This window comes from Temnothorax longispinosus, chromosome 4 (assembly GCF_030848805.1).
Source record: "Temnothorax longispinosus isolate EJ_2023e chromosome 4, Tlon_JGU_v1, whole genome shotgun sequence".
Classification (NCBI taxonomy): domain Eukaryota; kingdom Metazoa; phylum Arthropoda; class Insecta; order Hymenoptera; family Formicidae; genus Temnothorax; species Temnothorax longispinosus.
Window position 1 is genome coordinate 14,968,379 of NC_092361.1, and position 19,047 is coordinate 14,987,425.

General features: G+C 36.9%; 2 protein-coding genes across 5 annotated transcripts; both read left to right on the plus strand.

The window, feature by feature from the left end:
• Nucleotides 1–8,368: 8,368 nt before the first annotated feature.
• On the plus strand, nt 8,369–16,315 carry Stau (double-stranded RNA-binding protein Staufen). 2 transcript variants are annotated; one of them, XM_071776079.1, is made up of 8 exons: nt 8,369–8,556; nt 9,435–9,512; nt 9,903–10,111; nt 10,195–10,794; nt 11,015–11,562; nt 11,641–12,166; nt 12,241–12,449; nt 12,622–16,315. In XM_071776079.1, the coding sequence occupies exons 2-8, from the start codon at nt 9,460–9,462 to the stop codon at nt 12,880–12,882; spliced, it is 2,406 nt and encodes an 801-aa protein (XP_071632180.1). In that variant the 5' UTR covers nt 8,369–8,556; nt 9,435–9,459; the 3' UTR covers nt 12,883–16,315. The 2 variants fall into 2 exon arrangements, with proteins under 2 accessions (XP_071632180.1, XP_071632182.1); XM_071776081.1 differs by lacking the exon at nt 9,435–9,512.
• Nucleotides 16,316–16,939: 624 nt separating this feature from the next.
• Bug22 (cilia- and flagella-associated protein 20) lies at nt 16,940–18,781 on the plus strand. 3 transcript variants are annotated; one of them, XM_071776100.1, is made up of 4 exons: nt 16,941–17,174; nt 17,327–17,421; nt 17,487–17,856; nt 18,346–18,781. In XM_071776100.1, the coding sequence occupies exons 3-4, from the start codon at nt 17,581–17,583 to the stop codon at nt 18,649–18,651; spliced, it is 582 nt and encodes a 193-aa protein (XP_071632201.1). In that variant the 5' UTR covers nt 16,941–17,174; nt 17,327–17,421; nt 17,487–17,580; the 3' UTR covers nt 18,652–18,781. The 3 variants fall into 3 exon arrangements, with proteins under 3 accessions (XP_071632203.1, XP_071632201.1, XP_071632202.1); XM_071776102.1 differs by lacking the exon at nt 17,327–17,421 and having other exon boundaries at nt 16,940–16,977; XM_071776101.1 differs by lacking the exon at nt 17,327–17,421.
• Nucleotides 18,782–19,047: the final 266 nt, after the last annotated feature.

Below are 19,047 nucleotides of genomic sequence, written 5' to 3' on the forward strand. Positions count from 1 at the left end.
AAATTATAATAAGATTCTTTTGTTTTACAATTACAATGACAAGAACTTGTTAATTAATTATTAACTAATAATTAATTGTTCCTTTCTAAAACTTTAATTTAATTAAGTTCTTTCACACTAAACATTTATAAGTTACATGTTTGCTGGTTCTATGCCAGTCTATAATTTTGTACAATGATTCTGTTTTTTCCGCGAACAAACATTTTTATCCATGGATACCTTAATGTTACATATAAAAGTGAGACACAAGTTGCTTATAAATTCTACAATTAAATGTAATTTCAAGGACTGCATAGATATATTTAATAACATTTATTATTTACGAAAACATGTTTTAAATATACATATTAAAACATTATCTCTACAGAATGCTTCTGTAAAACAAAATGAAACAGTCTCTCAAAATATACCAAAATGTAATGTCGAAGATACTTTTAAATTTTTTCATACTACAAATTTATTATTAGATACGATTGATGATACAGGTGAAATTAATATTAAACATTAAAAAAAATAGTTTCCGAATATTGTGTTCGTTTTATAACAAAATTGTATACTAGTGGAAATTTAAATAGAAAAGTTACTCATGAAATTATAACAGATATAGGTATAAATTACATTTCTGTGTGTTGATATTTTTATCTATAAAAAAAGATATTACAGATTTGAATATTTTTTTAAATATTATAAAGAATGGCTTTAAACCTTTTAACTCAGAATGTAAAACATTACAGTATTTACAAGAAAGAAATTGCTTGTTTTTACCAAAATTAGTCCCTATATAAACTCTATTTTGTCATTTAGTAAAGTTAAGAAAAGATCATATCAATCGCATCTACAACATCAGAAATTAAGCATAATATCACTGTTAAAAAAATCTGCATTTAAAAAAATATGCAAAATTAACAAATGCGATTGATTGGTCAATTTCAATAAAATCGACTAGTTACATTAACCGGTGAAACCGGCCCTAAGGATGAATATTTGACTCCAACCGTAAAGTGATTGTTCACTCGTAACAATAGAGTGAAAGTTTCACTTTAAGAAAAGGTGAAAAATTCACTCTGATCGAGTGAATTATTTTATCTATATAATGGAGTTAAACATTTACTCCAAACGAGTGAAACAATCACATTACGGTTGGAGTCAAATATTCACCCTTATGAAAAGTGCAATGTCACTCCATTTCGCGCGGCAGTATTTTGACTATCGACCCGAGTGAATTTTAACTCCTTTTGAGTTAAATCTCACTCGAAGAGAGAGCATGAGACAATACTTTATGAAAATTATAAAGGGGAGTAAACTGCCTTTTCCAAGACGATGAAAACGTCGTACCATCTAATACTGTTTAGAAAATTATGTAAGATATGCGTTACTTTCGGTCACGGTGTATACATACGTCAGATACGCGTTAGAGTCACACGGAATAGATCATCCGCAGAGAGTTCGGTATCGTCAATATTTTCAGTAATATTTTCAGCTTTGATTAACAATTACTTGGATAATCTGCAGTAATTAAAATCAAACATTTTTTAATTCCTTGATTAATCAATAATTAAAATAAAAAAATTTTTAATTACTTGATTAATCAATAATTAAAACAAAAAAGTTTTAATTACTTTATTAATTATCAATCAAAATTGAAAATTTTTTAGTTACTTGATCAATCAGTAATCACCTAAACATTTTTCAATTAGGCATTATTCAGTAATCAGGGTCAGATATTTCTTGATTTATTTAGTTAATTAATAATCCACGTAAAGCAGCACATTACACACAGAAGAAAAAAAATAAATTCAGAATTAGAACTTCTTATGGCTGATGAAAAATAATTCAATTAACAAAATAATTTCTCCGTTTTTAATGAACAAATCTGGATTAAAAAATCCGTTCATTTAAAATATATATTTTGCAGAATTAAGGACGTTCTCCGGTCCTTATACTAGAGAAAATCGATTTTCTTAGGATTTTCTTGAAACTGTGAATATAATTAATTTAGGTGTGCTTTATGCGTGGTATAAATTTTAGTACCTCTTTCGGGCTAAAAAATAAAGATACTGAGCCTCAAAATTTCAAAAAAAAAATTTAAAATTTAATTTTTTTTAGTTTTGGCATTTTTTCCTTATAGAACTAGACGAGAGGAGCAACTTTGGTCCTCTTGACCAACCTCGTATCTCTTACCGTTTGGCCTGGAAAACCTTTTCATTAGTAAAAGTTGAAACTTTGAGGATCAGTATCTTTATTTTTTATCCCGGAAGAGGTACTGAAATTTATACCACGCATAAAGCACACCTAAATTAACGTATATTCACAGTTTCAAGAAAATCCTAAGAAAATCGATTTTCTCTAGTATAAGGACCGGAGAACGTCCTTAAGTGATTGTTTCTCTCTTAGTGCACTATTCAAAGTAAACAGTGACTGGTATATATAAAGAAATATTATAAAATTGATAAGAATTAGATATCAATATCTCTTAAACAAAGCGTTTATGAGCATACCTTCAGAGGAAAATTTTTCCTTGTTTTGAGGTCCTAAATTCATATTTTAAGTTAGAATATTTAACTCTAAAACACCCTGTATACATACATAATTCAGAGCGGATGAATAAAAAATAAATTCTTTCTCGTCTATTAATCAATAAAGAACTTTTATCTTTTAAAGCTGTATAGCAATGTTTATTGTACGCAATTGCAATTAATGTTTACACGAATTATGTGAATAAGAGTTTATGTTGTTAAAAATATTATTCAAGAATTTCAATAAACAAAAATTGGTCTTAAAATCTCAAGTGAGAATTTACTTTAGTAAACTCATATAATTCTCAAGTCACAATGCATAAATAGTAAATATATTTTTGTTATTATCTAGTATAATTTATTAGTAGCAGCACTACTAATAATAAAAGTAGCATCACGTATAAACGAAAAAATATTTATAAGAGTGCTCGCATACAATTTGAAAGTTAGTTCACTTTAAATACTGATTACGTAAATCAGAATAATATTCAATCTGATCACTCAGATACATTGATTACATAATCAAAAAATTTTTCAATATAATTACTGATTACTTAGTGTAATTAGTTTATTAGTTATATTTTTTTTTATTATAAAAATTGTACCAGTAATTTTATGTGTATTTGTATAAACGCATACATCTTTGATCTTTCATCCTTCTCCACATGTCTTTATTTCGATATTTTAATTAAAATAAACGAAGTATCGCGATCAATCAGTTTTACAATTTTAGAAATTACTTTTCTTATCGTGTTGTCTATTTAATTAATCATACAATATAATTCTAGACTTGCACCGAACTCTTCAAGATCAATGGAAGACAAAGATTTTGATGACATTGTGCTATTTGAAAGCGAAATAGATATATTCAACCTGATAAAATCGCCTGAACGAGAAACAAAACTAATAGATTTTTGTAAGTAATTATTACTTTTATTAATTATTATTTTATTTGATTGTGTTGAGCAAAGTATAATAAAAAAGTTTTAAATACTGACTTAAACACTCTAATTTTTGTCAATTTAAATCGCATTATGTGGAAATTATTGACTTCATATATAACCAAAAAAGACCGTAATAAATACGGTTACGAGATACATACATATATCATTGATGGAGATACATACATATATCATTGATAAGGAAGTTCTTCCATCTACTTTGAGTGGAAAAGACTGGTTGCGTATAGCGAATGAATTTAATAAAAAATGGAATCTTCCTCACTGCATAGGTGCTATTGATGGAAAACACGCGTAGTAATACAAGTAAAATCAGTAAATACATTATTTTTATTTAAATGACTATCAAATTGAGTGTAACCTTCATGAAACACCTACATTTGAACGTTTACACTCGATTAGTATTTTTTCGTAAGGGTTATTCGTCTTTGAATTTTCTTGAGCCTCGTCTACAATAGACGCACAGGCTATGTCGTATGTCGCATGAGAATGTCGCAAGAGTACTGTTTCCGGACGCAAGGCTGTCGCAGTCGCAAGAGCCCTTGTCGCACGGAGTTGAGCCAACTTCAACTTTCTGCGACTGCGACAAGCGTGTCGCATGAGATCGGCCAATCACAGCACAGTACGTTGACGCTAAAGTGTTACGACGACGACTTCTTTTTAACAATCGAGGGCGAACGAGTTCATAAAGATTTCTAAACTGATGTGGCCACATTCTAGTCCAGTTAAAAAATTCTTCATGATCTGTTTCCATCAGCTCACGAAAATAAGTTAAATGAAACCCTTTGAAATGCCGTCTTTCTTCACTATTTACTGGCCGCACCCACCATCTTCTGTTGTTCGATTCACTGAGCAAACGGCCATATAAAAGTACTAAATTTAAAAATTGGGAGCAAAGTTGCAGAAAGGTTAATAATTGCTGCCGGTCATCCATTGTGGCTGCGGTCGACTTGACAGTTAACGTTATTATCGCGAACAATCCTTGCGACTATTGTAGACACTCGTCTAGCGACACTCTTACGACATGCGACGAACTTTCCTACGACACTACTACTTACGACATACGACATAGCCTGTGCGTCTATTGTAGACGAGGCTTAAGAATCACTTGATATTTTATGTGTACGGCACTCACGATCACGACGGTCTTTCTATACACGCGCAGCTTTATTGTATCGAGACGGAAGAATAATAGCGATTTCGCGAAACTACAATTCGTCCGACGCGACGCCGCCGCTTCCTTCATGTGCTCGCACAAGATTCGCTTGCAAAGACACGTCCGACGACGATTACTTACTCGCGCGTCAATCGTTTGAATAAATACCGTGCAGCACGACATTCCCGACGACAATCACGCGCTCGATTCTATTCCGCGACACGACCAATAACGCGAGAGGGAAAGAGGGAAAGAAAGAGAGAGAGAAAGAGAGAAAGTACACTTCTTAACAGCTTAACACTACCTGCCGGCTCGAGCGTCGTTGAGCGAATAATGAAGAAACGGAGCAACCTTGTCCTTGTCCTTCCGGCGCGATCGTACGCGGCACGACGCGATCAAAACAAACGAGCGCGCGACCGAAATACCTAAAGGTCTTTCTACATAGAGGTCGTAAATCGTCGTAAATCGTAAGAATTGACCAATTCCAATCACAGTCCATTATTCTCCTTGCGGTCGAAGAATAATGAAGTGTGATTGGCCAATTCTTACAACTTACAACTTCTATGTAGAAAGACCTTAACGTTTTCATAAACACCCGAATTCGCTGTTGTTTTTCAATTGATTTGGAGGACACGCGACTCTGTCGTGTGTTTTTCCGCATTCCTTTCGCATCTAACGTGATCTGAATAGAGTTTTTGCAATACCGTCCTTCAGATACGGTAACCGTATCTCAATTGTTCATAGTGAATGTATCTGAAAGACAGTATTGCAAAAACTCCTTAAATACGAAAAACGGAACTGTTCGACGTTCATACGCATCTTGAAGCAAGCTCGCTCCCTCGTTCGATCGCGATCGAGAGTGCGAATTAACAAGCTGAAATGTGCATCCACGAATACAATTCCGTTTTTCGTTAAATTAAAGAACAGGCACGTAATTCACTCGTTCACGTAACACACGTAATTCGTCGTAAATGTTTCAAATTTATTTGCACGTGTGTGTGCGCCTCTTTATTTCTCATATAACACTTCTATAAGTTCAAACGGAAAATCAAACGACTCGCTAGATCACGCGCCCGCTGCGTGCGTTTTCACCGAATAGCGACGCGAACAAAATAAATATCAGCTGAAAGACGCGTGATCGTACCCCAAAAGACAAGCAAAGTGAGAACGCCAAATGCGCGATCGTTCTCTTTAATTACTCAATTGATTATTAATCCCGCTTAATGGATAGGTTCAAGCTATATTCATCGAAGCGTCTCTCCGCGCGATTCACTCATTCGGAGTAGAAATCGAAACGGATGAGGCAAGAGACGCGAATTCCGAGGTTATCGTCTCACTGCGACACGTGGGACAACGATTCTATTAAAATTCGGATGTATCGCGCTTCGAGAATCATTTGTTTCTCACGTAAAATTTACTTACTGAACACGGAGCACCGCAGCAGGAGACCCGCCAAATCACAGCCGAGAGGGTTGGAGAGGGTGACCCACACGTACGGCGTCCAGCACGGCGTCCGGCGTTCATTTCGCCCAGCGACGGCATCCCACTCGTTTTAATCGACACAAGAAGGAACGGAATATCGGCGTACGTTCATTTTACAACACTCCGTAATCAGATTTCTTTTCGTTCACGGGAGAAAAGAATAATTACGCGAGCGACACGTCTCTCGCACCTCGCACCGACATTCACCGTGTAACGTATGTATGTACGTGCGTATATGACATGATGACGACGTATCACTTGCGCGCGCCCGGCGCCGTTCGGCCGCTGCCGCCGCGCAATCGGGTGAGACCGTGGCTCGCGAGTCGAGCCCCCCGATCCGGCCAATCGCGTTCGGCCGCCCCTAAGCCGCCTGCGCGGGCAGCCGCAGCGGCGCGGCGCGACGTCGCGCCACATACCAAGCGCGATCGTTGACGTTGAACTTCAGAGTAGATACAAAAAAACCGCGCGAACTATTGTTTTTGCCGACGAGCGGTCTTGCCACCTGTTCCCATCAACGTTCGGCGTACCGCTGCCATGCTTACGAAAGTTACTCGGCTATCGATCACTCGATGAATCTCGCGCGGATGTAAAGTGATCCGTGCTCTGTGTTTTTCGGAACGCGCTCGAACGATTGGCACTCCTGCTCCTCGTTCCGCGGGAATAATCGACGACGCGCTCATACAATTTGCAAGGGTAAAGTATATCCAAGTGTCGTGATATGAATGAATGTGTCGCGCGAATCGTTCGCTCGAGGCAGAGACGTCGAGGCGAGGGTACGGCAATTGTGAGTGATTTGCAGTTTCGTTGTGATATTCGCGGACAATAATAATCGCTCGTCCCGCCATATGTCTGGACTCTCGAATGGCATTCATTTACATATCTCGTGTCGTGCTTTTTGAACGCTGTCCCGGAATAATTGTGTGATTTATCTCCGATTTTTTTCCGGAGAGCGGAAATAAGCGGGCCGAGTGATAACGTGAAATCGTATCGTGATTCAAAAGTAATAGCATGCCGCGTGATACTAATTATACGCGTTCGTTCGTTAATATTTTTTATTTTCATATATTTCGTGCCGCGTAAGTTAACGCGCGGCCCACAGTCGCAAGTCGCAACTCCTCCGTTGTGCAAAGTATTATAATAGTGCAGTTTTACGTTTGCGAAATTTACGTGCTCGATATTTAATATACGCGGCACGATACGACCGTACACCGTGCGTGCGATATTTAATATGTATATACGCGGCGTGCTTTGTTCACGTGAAATCACCGTCATGCAAACTATAATGATCAAACGTGAACTTTTTATTGAAATTTGACATCTGCGTTTTACAGAGTCGCTAGTGCATTCGAGAAGATAGCTCTGAGATTCAGGAGTTATATCTTCAGAAGCATTATCGTCAGCTACATAATTAACTCAAATGCCGTGAGTGCAACGAATAAATTCGAAAAAAGAAAAAAACTTGAGGGACATCGGACGTTACAACTCGATATGGTTATTACATACTTATTGTTAGCTGCTGCGCATCGTACCTGTAAGTTATAAAATTATTTTATAACTTTTTAATAATAATTTTTTTAAATAATTTTTTTAAATAATTTGTTATAATATTTTTTTATTATTTCAATTATTTTATTCTTTTTTGTTAATTTATTTAATGAAAAAGAAGACAATTACAATTATGTTTCAATTTTATTCTAATTCTTTATAACATTATAGTATTTACGTAAATTATATAGTTTGACGCGAAATAATTTCATAAATAATAATCAAATAAAAAAATTAGAAAATAAGGTATATGAATAATATAATATTGCACCATCACTATTGTATTATGTATTGCATTAAATTATATATTCTTGCCAAAAATAAATTTGACGTGCAAAGTAATAAATAACAAAAATTATTACAATCATGCAATTAAAAGAGAACCGCTAATGGGAATCGGCGCGGATAATGAAAGGCCTCTACGAGTGTTAAAAATTGTTTATCTTGTTAGATATAGGTGCAAGTACTTCGAATTACATCCGGATCTCGACTGTTGATAAACTATTTTTTTTCTTATCATTGATCATAGAGCTTGTCCTCGCACCTATAAGTATTACATTTTTGCACAAAACGCAAAAACAATCGTAATAAATGTCGATTTCTTATCGCACTTGTCATTCGCCTAGGTAGTGTTTTCCTACAGAATTGTTTGTCTACTGTCAGTACTGTCTACCCATCGCGATCGGGACGGTGCCGATGACGTCACGGGTCCGCCGCTAGCTCCACATCAAAATGGCCGCATTTTAGTCTACCGAGTACTTTTCTTTACTGTTTGCCAATAGCCGTGCTAAGGGCCTGGCGGTGTTCGTTTGCGTCGGAGCGGATCTGTTTCGCCGGAAATTTCCCTGTGTCGCGCGACACGATCTAAATTTCCGCGAAATAGAGCGAACGTGACCGGGTAAGTGTGGGAAAAGTGAGCAAAAAGGGTGTACGGTGCCGCGCGCGCGGCGTGGCTCAGCTCCGCTTCCTATACGGACGGGCCGCCGCCGCCGCCGTCGGACCAAGCCCATTCCGTCTCGAAGAGACGGGATCTTATTTATAGAGATTGGAGAAAAATCGACGTCGCTCGTTTGCGTCCGCAAACCGGGCACGCAGTTCGTGCGTACACGAAATTGCGCGCTGCCGCGACGGCGTCCCGCGTAAATAAACCGCCCGTTATACCATACCGGCTCGCCCTTTCCTCGCAGGAAAGGTTATACCGTCTTCCCTTATTGTCTCCTCCGGCTCCGACCGGATCGTTCGCGACCGCGGTAAATCGCGCGCGAAACAGTAAGACTCGTAACGCCGAAAATCTCGTCCGTCTCCATGTGGAGAGAAAGGAGTACGCTGGAAATTACATTTCGGAGTAAATTTCGGATTAGACCTATTTTTTTTAACTCGAGAGAGCTCCTTTGTTGATCGGCAAGATCAACAAACAGTACAATTCGTAGACTAGATTGCTTGTTTATTGGTAATTATGATGGTACGTTATGTCCTCTCTCTCACTGATTAGCAAAATTAGCAGAAGAATGGTTCGTAGTCTGCTGATTGCTATGTGGGAGCTTGTCCATGTATGTGAAAGAAGACAGATGTATTATATATTTTAACACGATGAAAAGTTTGATTATTAAAGCTTCATAAAGTTTGATTACCTTTCAATAGTTTCAATTGCGTAGCGTCGTTAAATGTAAAAGATTGACAGGCTGTAAAGATTTGTTTATATATGTGCAACACGACACACCATCGCCTGAAATATGTTGAAACAGGATTGAATGACCTTGCTCTTTCACTTTGCAGGTTTGTCTGCGTAGATTCTCATAAGATGTTACGCCACCAACATCACGCGATGCAAAATCAGCTTCGAGATCATAATAGGTTAATGTCCTATAATCAAATCTTATATTAACACTTCTGCAACGACGGAATCAAATAAAAAGTGATCGAAACATTAGTCTATCTTAAGAATACCGATCTTATAGAATAGAATAGAACTGAAGTAAATAATAAACTTTATCATGTAAATATCTGTGCAGATTAGTAAAAATTGACCAAGAAACTTCCTAAAGATTCTGTTTAGTGACTTAATAATATATCGCTGTAATGTTTCTACATGTACGGTGAAAACTTTTCAAGAGTCACTATAAAAGGGATTAAATATATATAATGAAGAACAATGTGATATTTGCTAATTTATAAAAAGTTAGTACAAAAATGAGAAATTTATCCAATGATCCTGGGTGTAATCAACCAAAAATGACTCTGCAGAATGGCAGGACCAATGCGGCCCATGCAGCAGGCTAACATGCCACAGCTACATCAGCCGCAACATTTGCTACCACATCGGAATCCGCATCAACAAATACTATCCATGCCCCCCCATCAACAGCATATGCATCACATGCAGCATCCTGGCCCGCCGCATGGAAATCCGAGACAGCCGATGTTGATGGGTATGAATACGCACAGTACAAACAGTAAGTACGGATACACGGTGAAAGATTTGATCCTTGTTCTTAATTATTGACGTGAAAATTAATGCAAAACATTTTACTTCCAGATACCATGGTTAGCGTTAGCATGAAGGACCAAGCAAATACAGTTTCTGTGACTCTTCAAAATGTGCAACAGCCTCAGTATCCACATCAGCAGCAGCAGCAGCAACAACCGAATAATCAGCAAAATCAGCCTCCCCAACAGCAACAGCCATCGCAACAGTCGCAATCGCAGCAGCAGCAACAGCCGCAACATGTGCCGCAACAACCAAATGTGGAGCAATCAAAGGTGTTAACGAACGATGCCAATGGAGAGTCAAGAGACGATAATGCCTCTGGTCAGAATCATGCCAACGGGACTAATCCAGCTTTGGCAAACATGAAAGAAAAAACACCCATGTGCTTGTTAAACGAGTTGGCGAGATTCAATAGGATTCAACATCAATATAGACTGACCAACGAGCAGGGACCGGCGCACAAAAAAAGATTCACGGTGACACTAAAACTAGGTGAGGAGGAATATGTCGCTGAAGGTCCTAGTATAAAGAAAGCTCAACATAGCGCGGCAACCGAAGCATTGACGAAAACTTGGTACCGTCAACCTCCTCCCAAACCCACCAAGGCTATGAGGATCGGTCACCTGGGCAAATGTCCGACAGGTTCTGGTAATTTCATATTTTGACTTCTATATGCACGGAATTATAGTAGAATAATAATATCGATTTGCAACGTTATCGTTCTCAGTATAGTTATAATTGTACAGTAATGTCGACTTATAACTTTATCCTTTTCAATTACAAGATCCACATAGGGGCAGGGGGTTGTAGTACTCTTCAGTATTATTTAATTTATCTAAAATTTATCTCGTGCCGTTTTGGATCGCAGGACATTTGCCACCCACTGTCGAACTGAACGCGTTAGCGATGAAACGGGGTGAGCCAACTGTTTATACGTTCCGACAAGCTCCTCCAGCTGCGTTGCAACATCAATTTATGCCGCACGGATTCGGTAACTTCCCACGAATGTATAATCCACGACTTGCGTACAATCGTGGAGTTCACACGGATCTTCAGGGACTGTATCTCGTAACTCTGAAGGTGGGCGAACGCGAATTCACGGGTAGAGGTTTGACAGGCCAAGCAGCACGTCACGATGCAGCTAGCAGAGCCTTGGAACAGCTACGTCAATTGCCACTACCGGAAGAGATCGCAAACGTGAATAACTCCAACGAGAACGGCTCGCTGAGTGGCATTGACGATCCGAACGCTGAGTTGAAAAGTCCCGTATCTCTTGTTCACGAAACCGCACTAAAACGTGGATTGCCAGTCGGTTTTGAAGTCGTATCTGAAAGCGGTAAACCTCACATAAGAACCTTTATGACAAAATGCACTGTCGGCGACAAGGTTACTGTGGGAGAAGGATCCTCGAAAAAAGTAATCTCTCAAACTTTTCAGGTAGAAGAACGATAAGTAATGCAATTTCTAATGCTCCTACCGTCGCTGTTTTCTTAGGTGTCGAAGAAACGCGCCGCCGAGTTGATGTTAGACGAACTGAAGCGTCTTCCTCCGTTACCGGCTACCATACAGAATCGAACGATGCGAGTGAAACGTAAGCCACCAGCGACGAAGAAGAAATCTCGTAATTTAATCAAAGTTTATCAAGAGCCCCGTGCAGAGAATGAAGCCACGGAGGAGGTCAATCCGGTCTCGCGACTGGTTCAGATTCAACAGGCGAAACGCGAGAGGGAACCGGTTTACAATCTGATAGACGAGAAGGGCGCACCAAGACGCAGAGAGTTTGTCATGGAAGTGATAATGGGCCAGCACTCCGCTCAAGGAATCGGACCTAACAAGAAATTGGCTAAGAGAGCTGCGGCTGAGGCTCTCTTGACGCAATTGGGATACAGTAAACCGTCGCCGCAACCCGCAAAACCATCCATAAAGACGGGAGAGAGCGAAAACACGGAGTCGAAGCCTAGAAAAGTTACATTTCTCGAGGACGAACAAATGAACGACACTCAACCTCACTCAGTAGGAGGTAAGGAAAAATATCGATAATAGTCATGTTCGATAATCGTGTTCGAGAAATTAAAAAATTTTTATCGTCTTTAGGTACCATAGGCCGCCAATTAGTACCTGGTCTTTTATTGGTAGACGGAGGTCAAGAATCTAAACTAGGGAATGGACCCAGCGTACAAATAGTTGCTGAAGAGTTGCGCGAACAGCAACAACAAAATACGGCTGGTGTTTCGCCCAAGGATCAATTGCATTATTTATCTCAGTTATTTAATTTCAGCGTAGAATTTAGCGATTTTCCTAAGGTAATCTATCGCGATCATTTGATCTGTATTAAAAGAATATTAAAATAGTCTTAATTAATTTTAAAGTGGAATTAAATAAATCAAAATGGAACGCATGTGTGAATAGGAAATGATGAATGTGACATTGACATATCGTTGAATATTAAGCCATTATTTTCCATTAATGTTCCAGGGAGTGTCTATAAACAAGGAATATTTATCACTTGTGTCGCTAAGCACTGATCCACCGCAAGTTTGTCACGGTAATGGAGCAACAATAACTGCGAGTCGCAATCAAGCGGCTCTAAGGGCGCTTCGTACTCTTAGTAAATTGGGACTTGATAATGCCTCGAATGCAGCACAAGTGAAGAAGGATAAAGGTGCATCTGGTGATGGGATACACATTAGCATTCAAGTTAAAAATAACATTATGGATGGAGCTATCGATAAGTAACTGAGTAGCGCTTAAGTACATACATAATGTTGAGTTATATTTATGCTTCTTTAGGACACTGCAAAAGAAAGTTGAGTGAATTCCGTTGTTATAAAATTCTTTGCAAAATTGATGATATTAATATTGTTTATTCATCGCCAATTTCACATTTTGGAGATGTGCTGTTCCTCGACAGAGACTTTTTTCTTCAATCGCGCAAAGAGGGTCTCAGCCGCGGTTCTGCTAGCCAATTTTTTTACTAAATCCGATTCCTTTATACGCGGAATCTGATCTATTAAAAAAGCTCTCCCTTTTTCTCGTGGAATCTTTTTTTCTGTATAGTAATCTATATAGAAAAAAGTTGCTACAATAATCTGATTATATTTATAATTGTAAAAATGTATTTATATCAAAAACATTTATCAAAAATTTACACGAAGCGTTGTGCATAGTCTATATCTATATATATTTTTCATTTTACACGTTTATTGTTTATATCATTGGATTGCTTGCTATCTACATTACTAAAATTGATAAAAATCGAATGGATATAAACTTGAATCAATTTATATAAAATTATTTAAATTAGTTATTAGCGTGTTATATGAAATCTTCCTGATCTTTTGCAGTGTCCTAATTTACATTAAAATGCCGTTCAAGCACCAATAAGCGATATGTATTTAGTAATTGTGTAAGAATTCTTTCGTTTAATGACTAGAAACGTCTGATTAGTCACAGTAGACAATGACAAGTTTCTGTGACTATCGGAAATTTATTGTTATGAATTACAATAACGTATCATTGAACGATTCGTGTATTACAGCTCTTACAAAATTAAAAATGCCATGGAACATTATTGGTGCTTGATCGTGATTGCGATCCTAGCAGTGACAGGTATAACTGCTATATTTATTGTAACTTTTCATTGACAGGATCACAATAGCAATATACTTATCTACAAATGATTCAAAATGGTCATTCTCCAGTTAGGATCAGTCTATAATATATAATGAACACTATAGGGAAATCGTTAATCGAAGTTACACGACCTGGAGGTGAAATGCGACCATCTCTTAATTTCTCAATTGAATTCCTTAGCTTCCACGTTATCATGAATAAAAAGCTGTCTTGTTATCTAATGATATGTTAATAATTCATAATAATGTTTTTTTTTTTTTTCCTTTTTTTTTTTAAATCCTCGGTTGTTCGGAATTAATCACTTTATATTTTTTTGTGTGTACGTTTTTGTCGCATTATTTGAAAAAATGCAAGTTAAAACTTATTTCTATTAAGTCGCATGTGAAAATTATAAATAAAATCGTATAAAACGTATTTTTCCAGAGCAAGCTCTGGCTACGTGCGCTGGAGATACGCGTTGATTAAAACGATTGTGTGAAAGATTAAGTGGCTTTAAATTGATAAAACATAGGTAATGCGACATACACTGTCCCTATGCCCCAATTTGCTTTTCTACGGGGGCCAGAAGCAATCTGGGGTCAACATATTCATGTATCGTAAAATATTGAGAAGTGAAGGGAATAGAAATTTCCATACATCTGTCATTCGGGTAAAAGGGTAATGATACGCTGTATAGGAAATTTCGGTGAATATAAAACGGAACGAAAAGAGAATAGTAATTTAAAAAATTTGTCCCGTTGCGTCAAGACCATTATAAAATTGTTTTAATCTCGATGTAGAAACATCCTAAAAAACGGCGAATTTTTGTCCGGTTGAGAAGAGAAGGGAATAGAAATTTCCATACATCCTATCGTTCGCGGGTAGACAGTAATGATACGTTGCATCGGAAATTTCGATGAATCTAAATAAGAGAAAAAGAAGAGAAGGCAATAATTCGAAATTTATCCCGCTGCGTCAAGACTATTGTGATGAAATTGTTTTAATTTTGTTGGAAAAATAGTCGTGAAGCAACGGTGAATTTTGTATTACTGTCGGAAAAATACGAGTAAGAATACTCGAGTGGAGGAGACTTAATAATGGATGAAGATATAAACATTGAGAAACGGTACAAACTTTGAATATTCACGTAACTTTTACTTCTTGAACTTAAGTTCTATGCGTCTCACGCAAACTATAACGAACGTTGCCTTTTATTGACACGGTGTAACGACACAGAACTTTGTACCGGCGTTCTCAACCAAGTGACATTGCTGTCTTCTATTCATTACTCTCGTATTACATTGCGATTTACTGAACAACAAATACAAACAATTTACATAAACTGCAACTGTATAAACGGTTAGTAAACTGTATTATTGTTCACTAAAATCGTGTGCATTCTATTCATAATGCCCGATACTCGGTACATTGAAAAATTTGTAACAAATATTCTCGATGATGGATCCGTCGATTAAATCGAGGTTTGTTTGAGATATTCGCTGAAATAAAAAATTATTTATTGACTCTTCGAGACTCTAGTTGGGTTTTGTTTTGCCTGATACCGATCACTATTATAAGTGGGCCTTTCTTGTTCATGTGGCATTCAGTATTATGAGACACGGTGGTAGATTCCATTGCATATAGTTTTTCAAGAGCCGAACAAGACGAAGATGCGGATTGAACAATTTACGTCGCGTACACTGCAAGAGAAAGAGGAAAAAGGAAACGATTTCATGCTATGAATTGTAATACCGTATAGTTAATATTAACGAATAGATAAGCGAATATAACGTATCAATTTACCGAGATACCGGAGATAAAATTCTTCGACACTTTGAGGAGAGAAAGCTCGCTCGCGCGTTGAAAAGTCGACGCATTGTCGGACTTAATCTGCAAAGTGTTGAGAAAACAGAAGGCTGATGCGTCGATATTGTCAGGAAGAAGAAAAGAGATTGCGAAATATTAATTTCATGCGTAATCTATATTTTGTTCTGTCATTTTGTTTTAATGCCGTCACATATGTATACAAGCGCCACGAAACGTTTGCTTACTTTCGTTTAGTATTAGGAAAACAACCGCTGCCGTTTCACTACGTTGCGACATATTGTTATGTAAAGCTTCTGTAAAATATATCAACTTCTCGCGATTTTTCAGTTAGTTGGCGGGACGAGAGAAAGTATCGTATACGATATATACCGTAATGTAGCCCGGTTATGTTAGATTTACATTTTAAGTGAGGCAATTTGTTCGTATGCTGTAACGTGTACGCTGTATAAAACACAGTCACGCAAATGCGAATTCTCGGCAGCTTCCCATCGAGAGAATGATTGCTTCCCGAGTAGATCTAATCCGATCGAGAAGAATCATTCGTACTCGATGGAGCTTTAATTGCATTTTCGGGAGTGAATTGTACGACGTATAGGAATCTACTGCTTTCCTCTATCCGCATCAGTTTGTATTTGAAGTTGAAGAACGATCGTAGAAAGGTTTCACGTTTCATGTATATGGCCTTTTTACTGTGCGTTTCAAATATACGCATGACAAGGTGGCACACGAATACCTGAATATTTTACCTTATTTATCCTTATCTAATTAAGGCTTCCGTTTGAATAAAATACCTATTCTTTGTCAAATGTATCAGTGCTTAATCAAATATTTGCGAGATTTAATACCTAATTTGTCAATATGTATTTTTTTAATTTGTCTAATTGCTACAAGAATTTCACAGATATCTCTGATGGAAAAATTTCTCAAAACTTTTCATATTATTAATTAGAATTTTTATGAAAATTTTAAGATTTTTTCAAAATTTTTATACAAATTGGAACATTTTTCAGAAAAAGTAATAAAATATTAAATTTATAGTTTGTTTTTATATTTAAAACCATCTTAAGTGGTGCAATCTTAAAATATTATAATAAAATAAGAACGGACTACGGTTTTTAGAAAATTTCTAAGAAAATATGAGAAATTTTTTCACCAGGCATGTCTCTCAATTTTAATGAAACTAAGATCTAAACGAAAAAATAAATTTATTTTGCACATGCACAATAATTGTTTACTAAATATCTGGGTCATTTTATGCGATGCGGGATACAAAAATCCCTTCCTTATCGGACGGGATGTTTTAGTTCAACGTTTTGCCGCTTTTCTGTCTTCGGCATCTCGGCTCGCGATTTTCATGTTGGATGAAGTTGGATGTTGGATCCAGGATCATCAGTTGAGTTGATTTGAGCTATTATAACCTCAAATAAATAAATGCAATTGAAATTTTAATTTATTCGCAATCTTAACAATTTGAAGTTTACTATTCTGACAATTTATTGAAGTCTGACGCATCCAAACTGAAGTCTATTCGTCTATGTTGATGTATTCATGATTGAGGAACGATGTATCGATCAAACAGTCGACTACAGGTTAAAATCACCGTTGATATTTTATTCCGTGAGACAACTCGTGAAACGATGGATTAAAGTAAAACGATGACCGATGCATATAAAGAGAAACGTTTATTGTTTCAAGCATAAACATGAATTTTTTTAAATCGTCGCTCGTAACGTGTTTTCAGCTCAGTCCTTTCCTTTCTTTGCCGATGTGATGCGGTGCCTTCGATCCCGTTCCGGGATTATTTAGCACAGTTCACTTAATTTAAGATGGAAGAAGGTTAGCTTCTGTTTTTCGATGCCGAGAAATCGGCCGAATTTATCGTGCTAATTTGTGTATTGCAGAATTGACGAGAAAATAGAGGAGTAGGAGCCTAGTTTTGAAACATATACACCAGAGAAAATTGTCAGAGCGGCGGGATCCCGAACGAATCCGAAGATGTTCAAGAATACCTTCCAAAGTGGTTTCCTGTCCATCCTGTACAGCATCGGCAGCAAGCCGTTGCAAATCTGGGATAAGAAGGTGAGGAACGGACATATCAAGAGGATCACTGACAACGACATCCAGAGCCTTGTTCTGGAGATACTAGGCAGCAACGTCAGCACAACGTATATCACATGTCCTGCGGACCCGAGGAAGACTTTGGGTATAAAGTTGCCCTTTCTGGTGATGATTATCAAGAACCTGAAGAAGTACTTCACATTCGAGGTTCAGGTAAGGTTCTCGTTGTGCTAATTTATAGAGAAATTCAAGGGAAAGTTTACCTATCTTGTTGAATATGCGAAGTCCCAATAAAAAAAATATATATATATGTGAAGTCCCAAAACGAGTTACAATTATTATTACTTTATACTTCTTTGCTCACAACCTCTAATTTTACAGTCTCTTATTAAACCGATAAATGAGATTACGAATCAAACTACACATTATAGGTAAGATAGATTAAAGTTAGAAATCAAATCCACTTTCATGCACATGGAAGTCCCACATCGCCTAAAAAAAATATGATATATTTTTGTAATTTAATAATTTCATAAAATATGAAATTTTTTTTATATATTTAAGAAGAAATTAGAATATATAATACTTGATTTATTTTTTTTAAATATTTCATATATTTAAGAAGAAATTAGAAATTGTTTTATTCAACAAATCTTTCAACCTATTTCTTCATGTAAAAAAAGAAATTATTATACGTTGCAGATAATCGACGACAAAAATGTACGTCGCAGATTTCGTGCTAGCAACTACCAGTCCACTACGAGAGTAAAACCATTCATATGTACTATGCCGATGAGACTGGACGACGGTTGGAATCAGATACAGTTCAACTTGGCTGACTTCACACGCCGTGCCTACGGAACGAATTACGTGGAGACACTGAGGGTCCAAATTCATGCTAATTGTAGGATACGACGAGTGTACTTTTCTGATCGATTATATTCGGAGGACGAATTGCCGGCGGAATTCAAATTATTCTTGCCTATTCAAAACAAGGCAAAATGTTGAGAATTAGTGAAAGAATAGGCGCGTTTTTGGTAAGGAAAAAAAGACGAGTTTGATGCAATGTTTCTTTAAAAATTTGTTCAAATTAGAAGATAATTCAAAATAAAAGTTAATTTATTGCTGTTTGCCTTAACTTTATATGTTGCTCCATCATGTATACTACAAGCAATATATATTAGTAATAATTAATATAATTTAAAATTAATTTTTTACTTAAAATATAGATCATGTGTCATGCATTAAAGATGTGTCATGTATCGCATGTATTTTTGCTTATTGGACAAGAAACATGTATATTTATCTTTTTATATATATTTTTCCTATAATTTTCTTTTCAAATAATTGGCTAAAAATGGTTAAATTTATTGCAGACCGATATCCATGCGCCATTTCTGTTTC

Bases quoted from the DNA above. Each gene is read 5' to 3' on its own strand.
- Stau (XM_071776079.1), top strand. From the start codon at position 9,460: ATGTTACGCCACCAACATCACGCGATGCAAAATCAGCTTCGAGATCAT. The intron at 11,563-11,640 runs GTAATCTCTCAA...CTGTTTTCTTAG, and splicing joins GAGAAGGATCCTCGAAAAAA to GTGTCGAAGAAACGCGCCGC. The intron at 12,167-12,240 runs GTAAGGAAAAAT...TATCGTCTTTAG, and splicing joins TCAACCTCACTCAGTAGGAG to GTACCATAGGCCGCCAATTA.
- Bug22 (XM_071776102.1), top strand. From the start codon at position 17,581: ATGTTCAAGAATACCTTCCAAAGTGGTTTCCTGTCCATCCTGTACAGC. The intron at 17,857-18,345 runs GTAAGGTTCTCG...TATACGTTGCAG, and splicing joins ACTTCACATTCGAGGTTCAG to ATAATCGACGACAAAAATGT.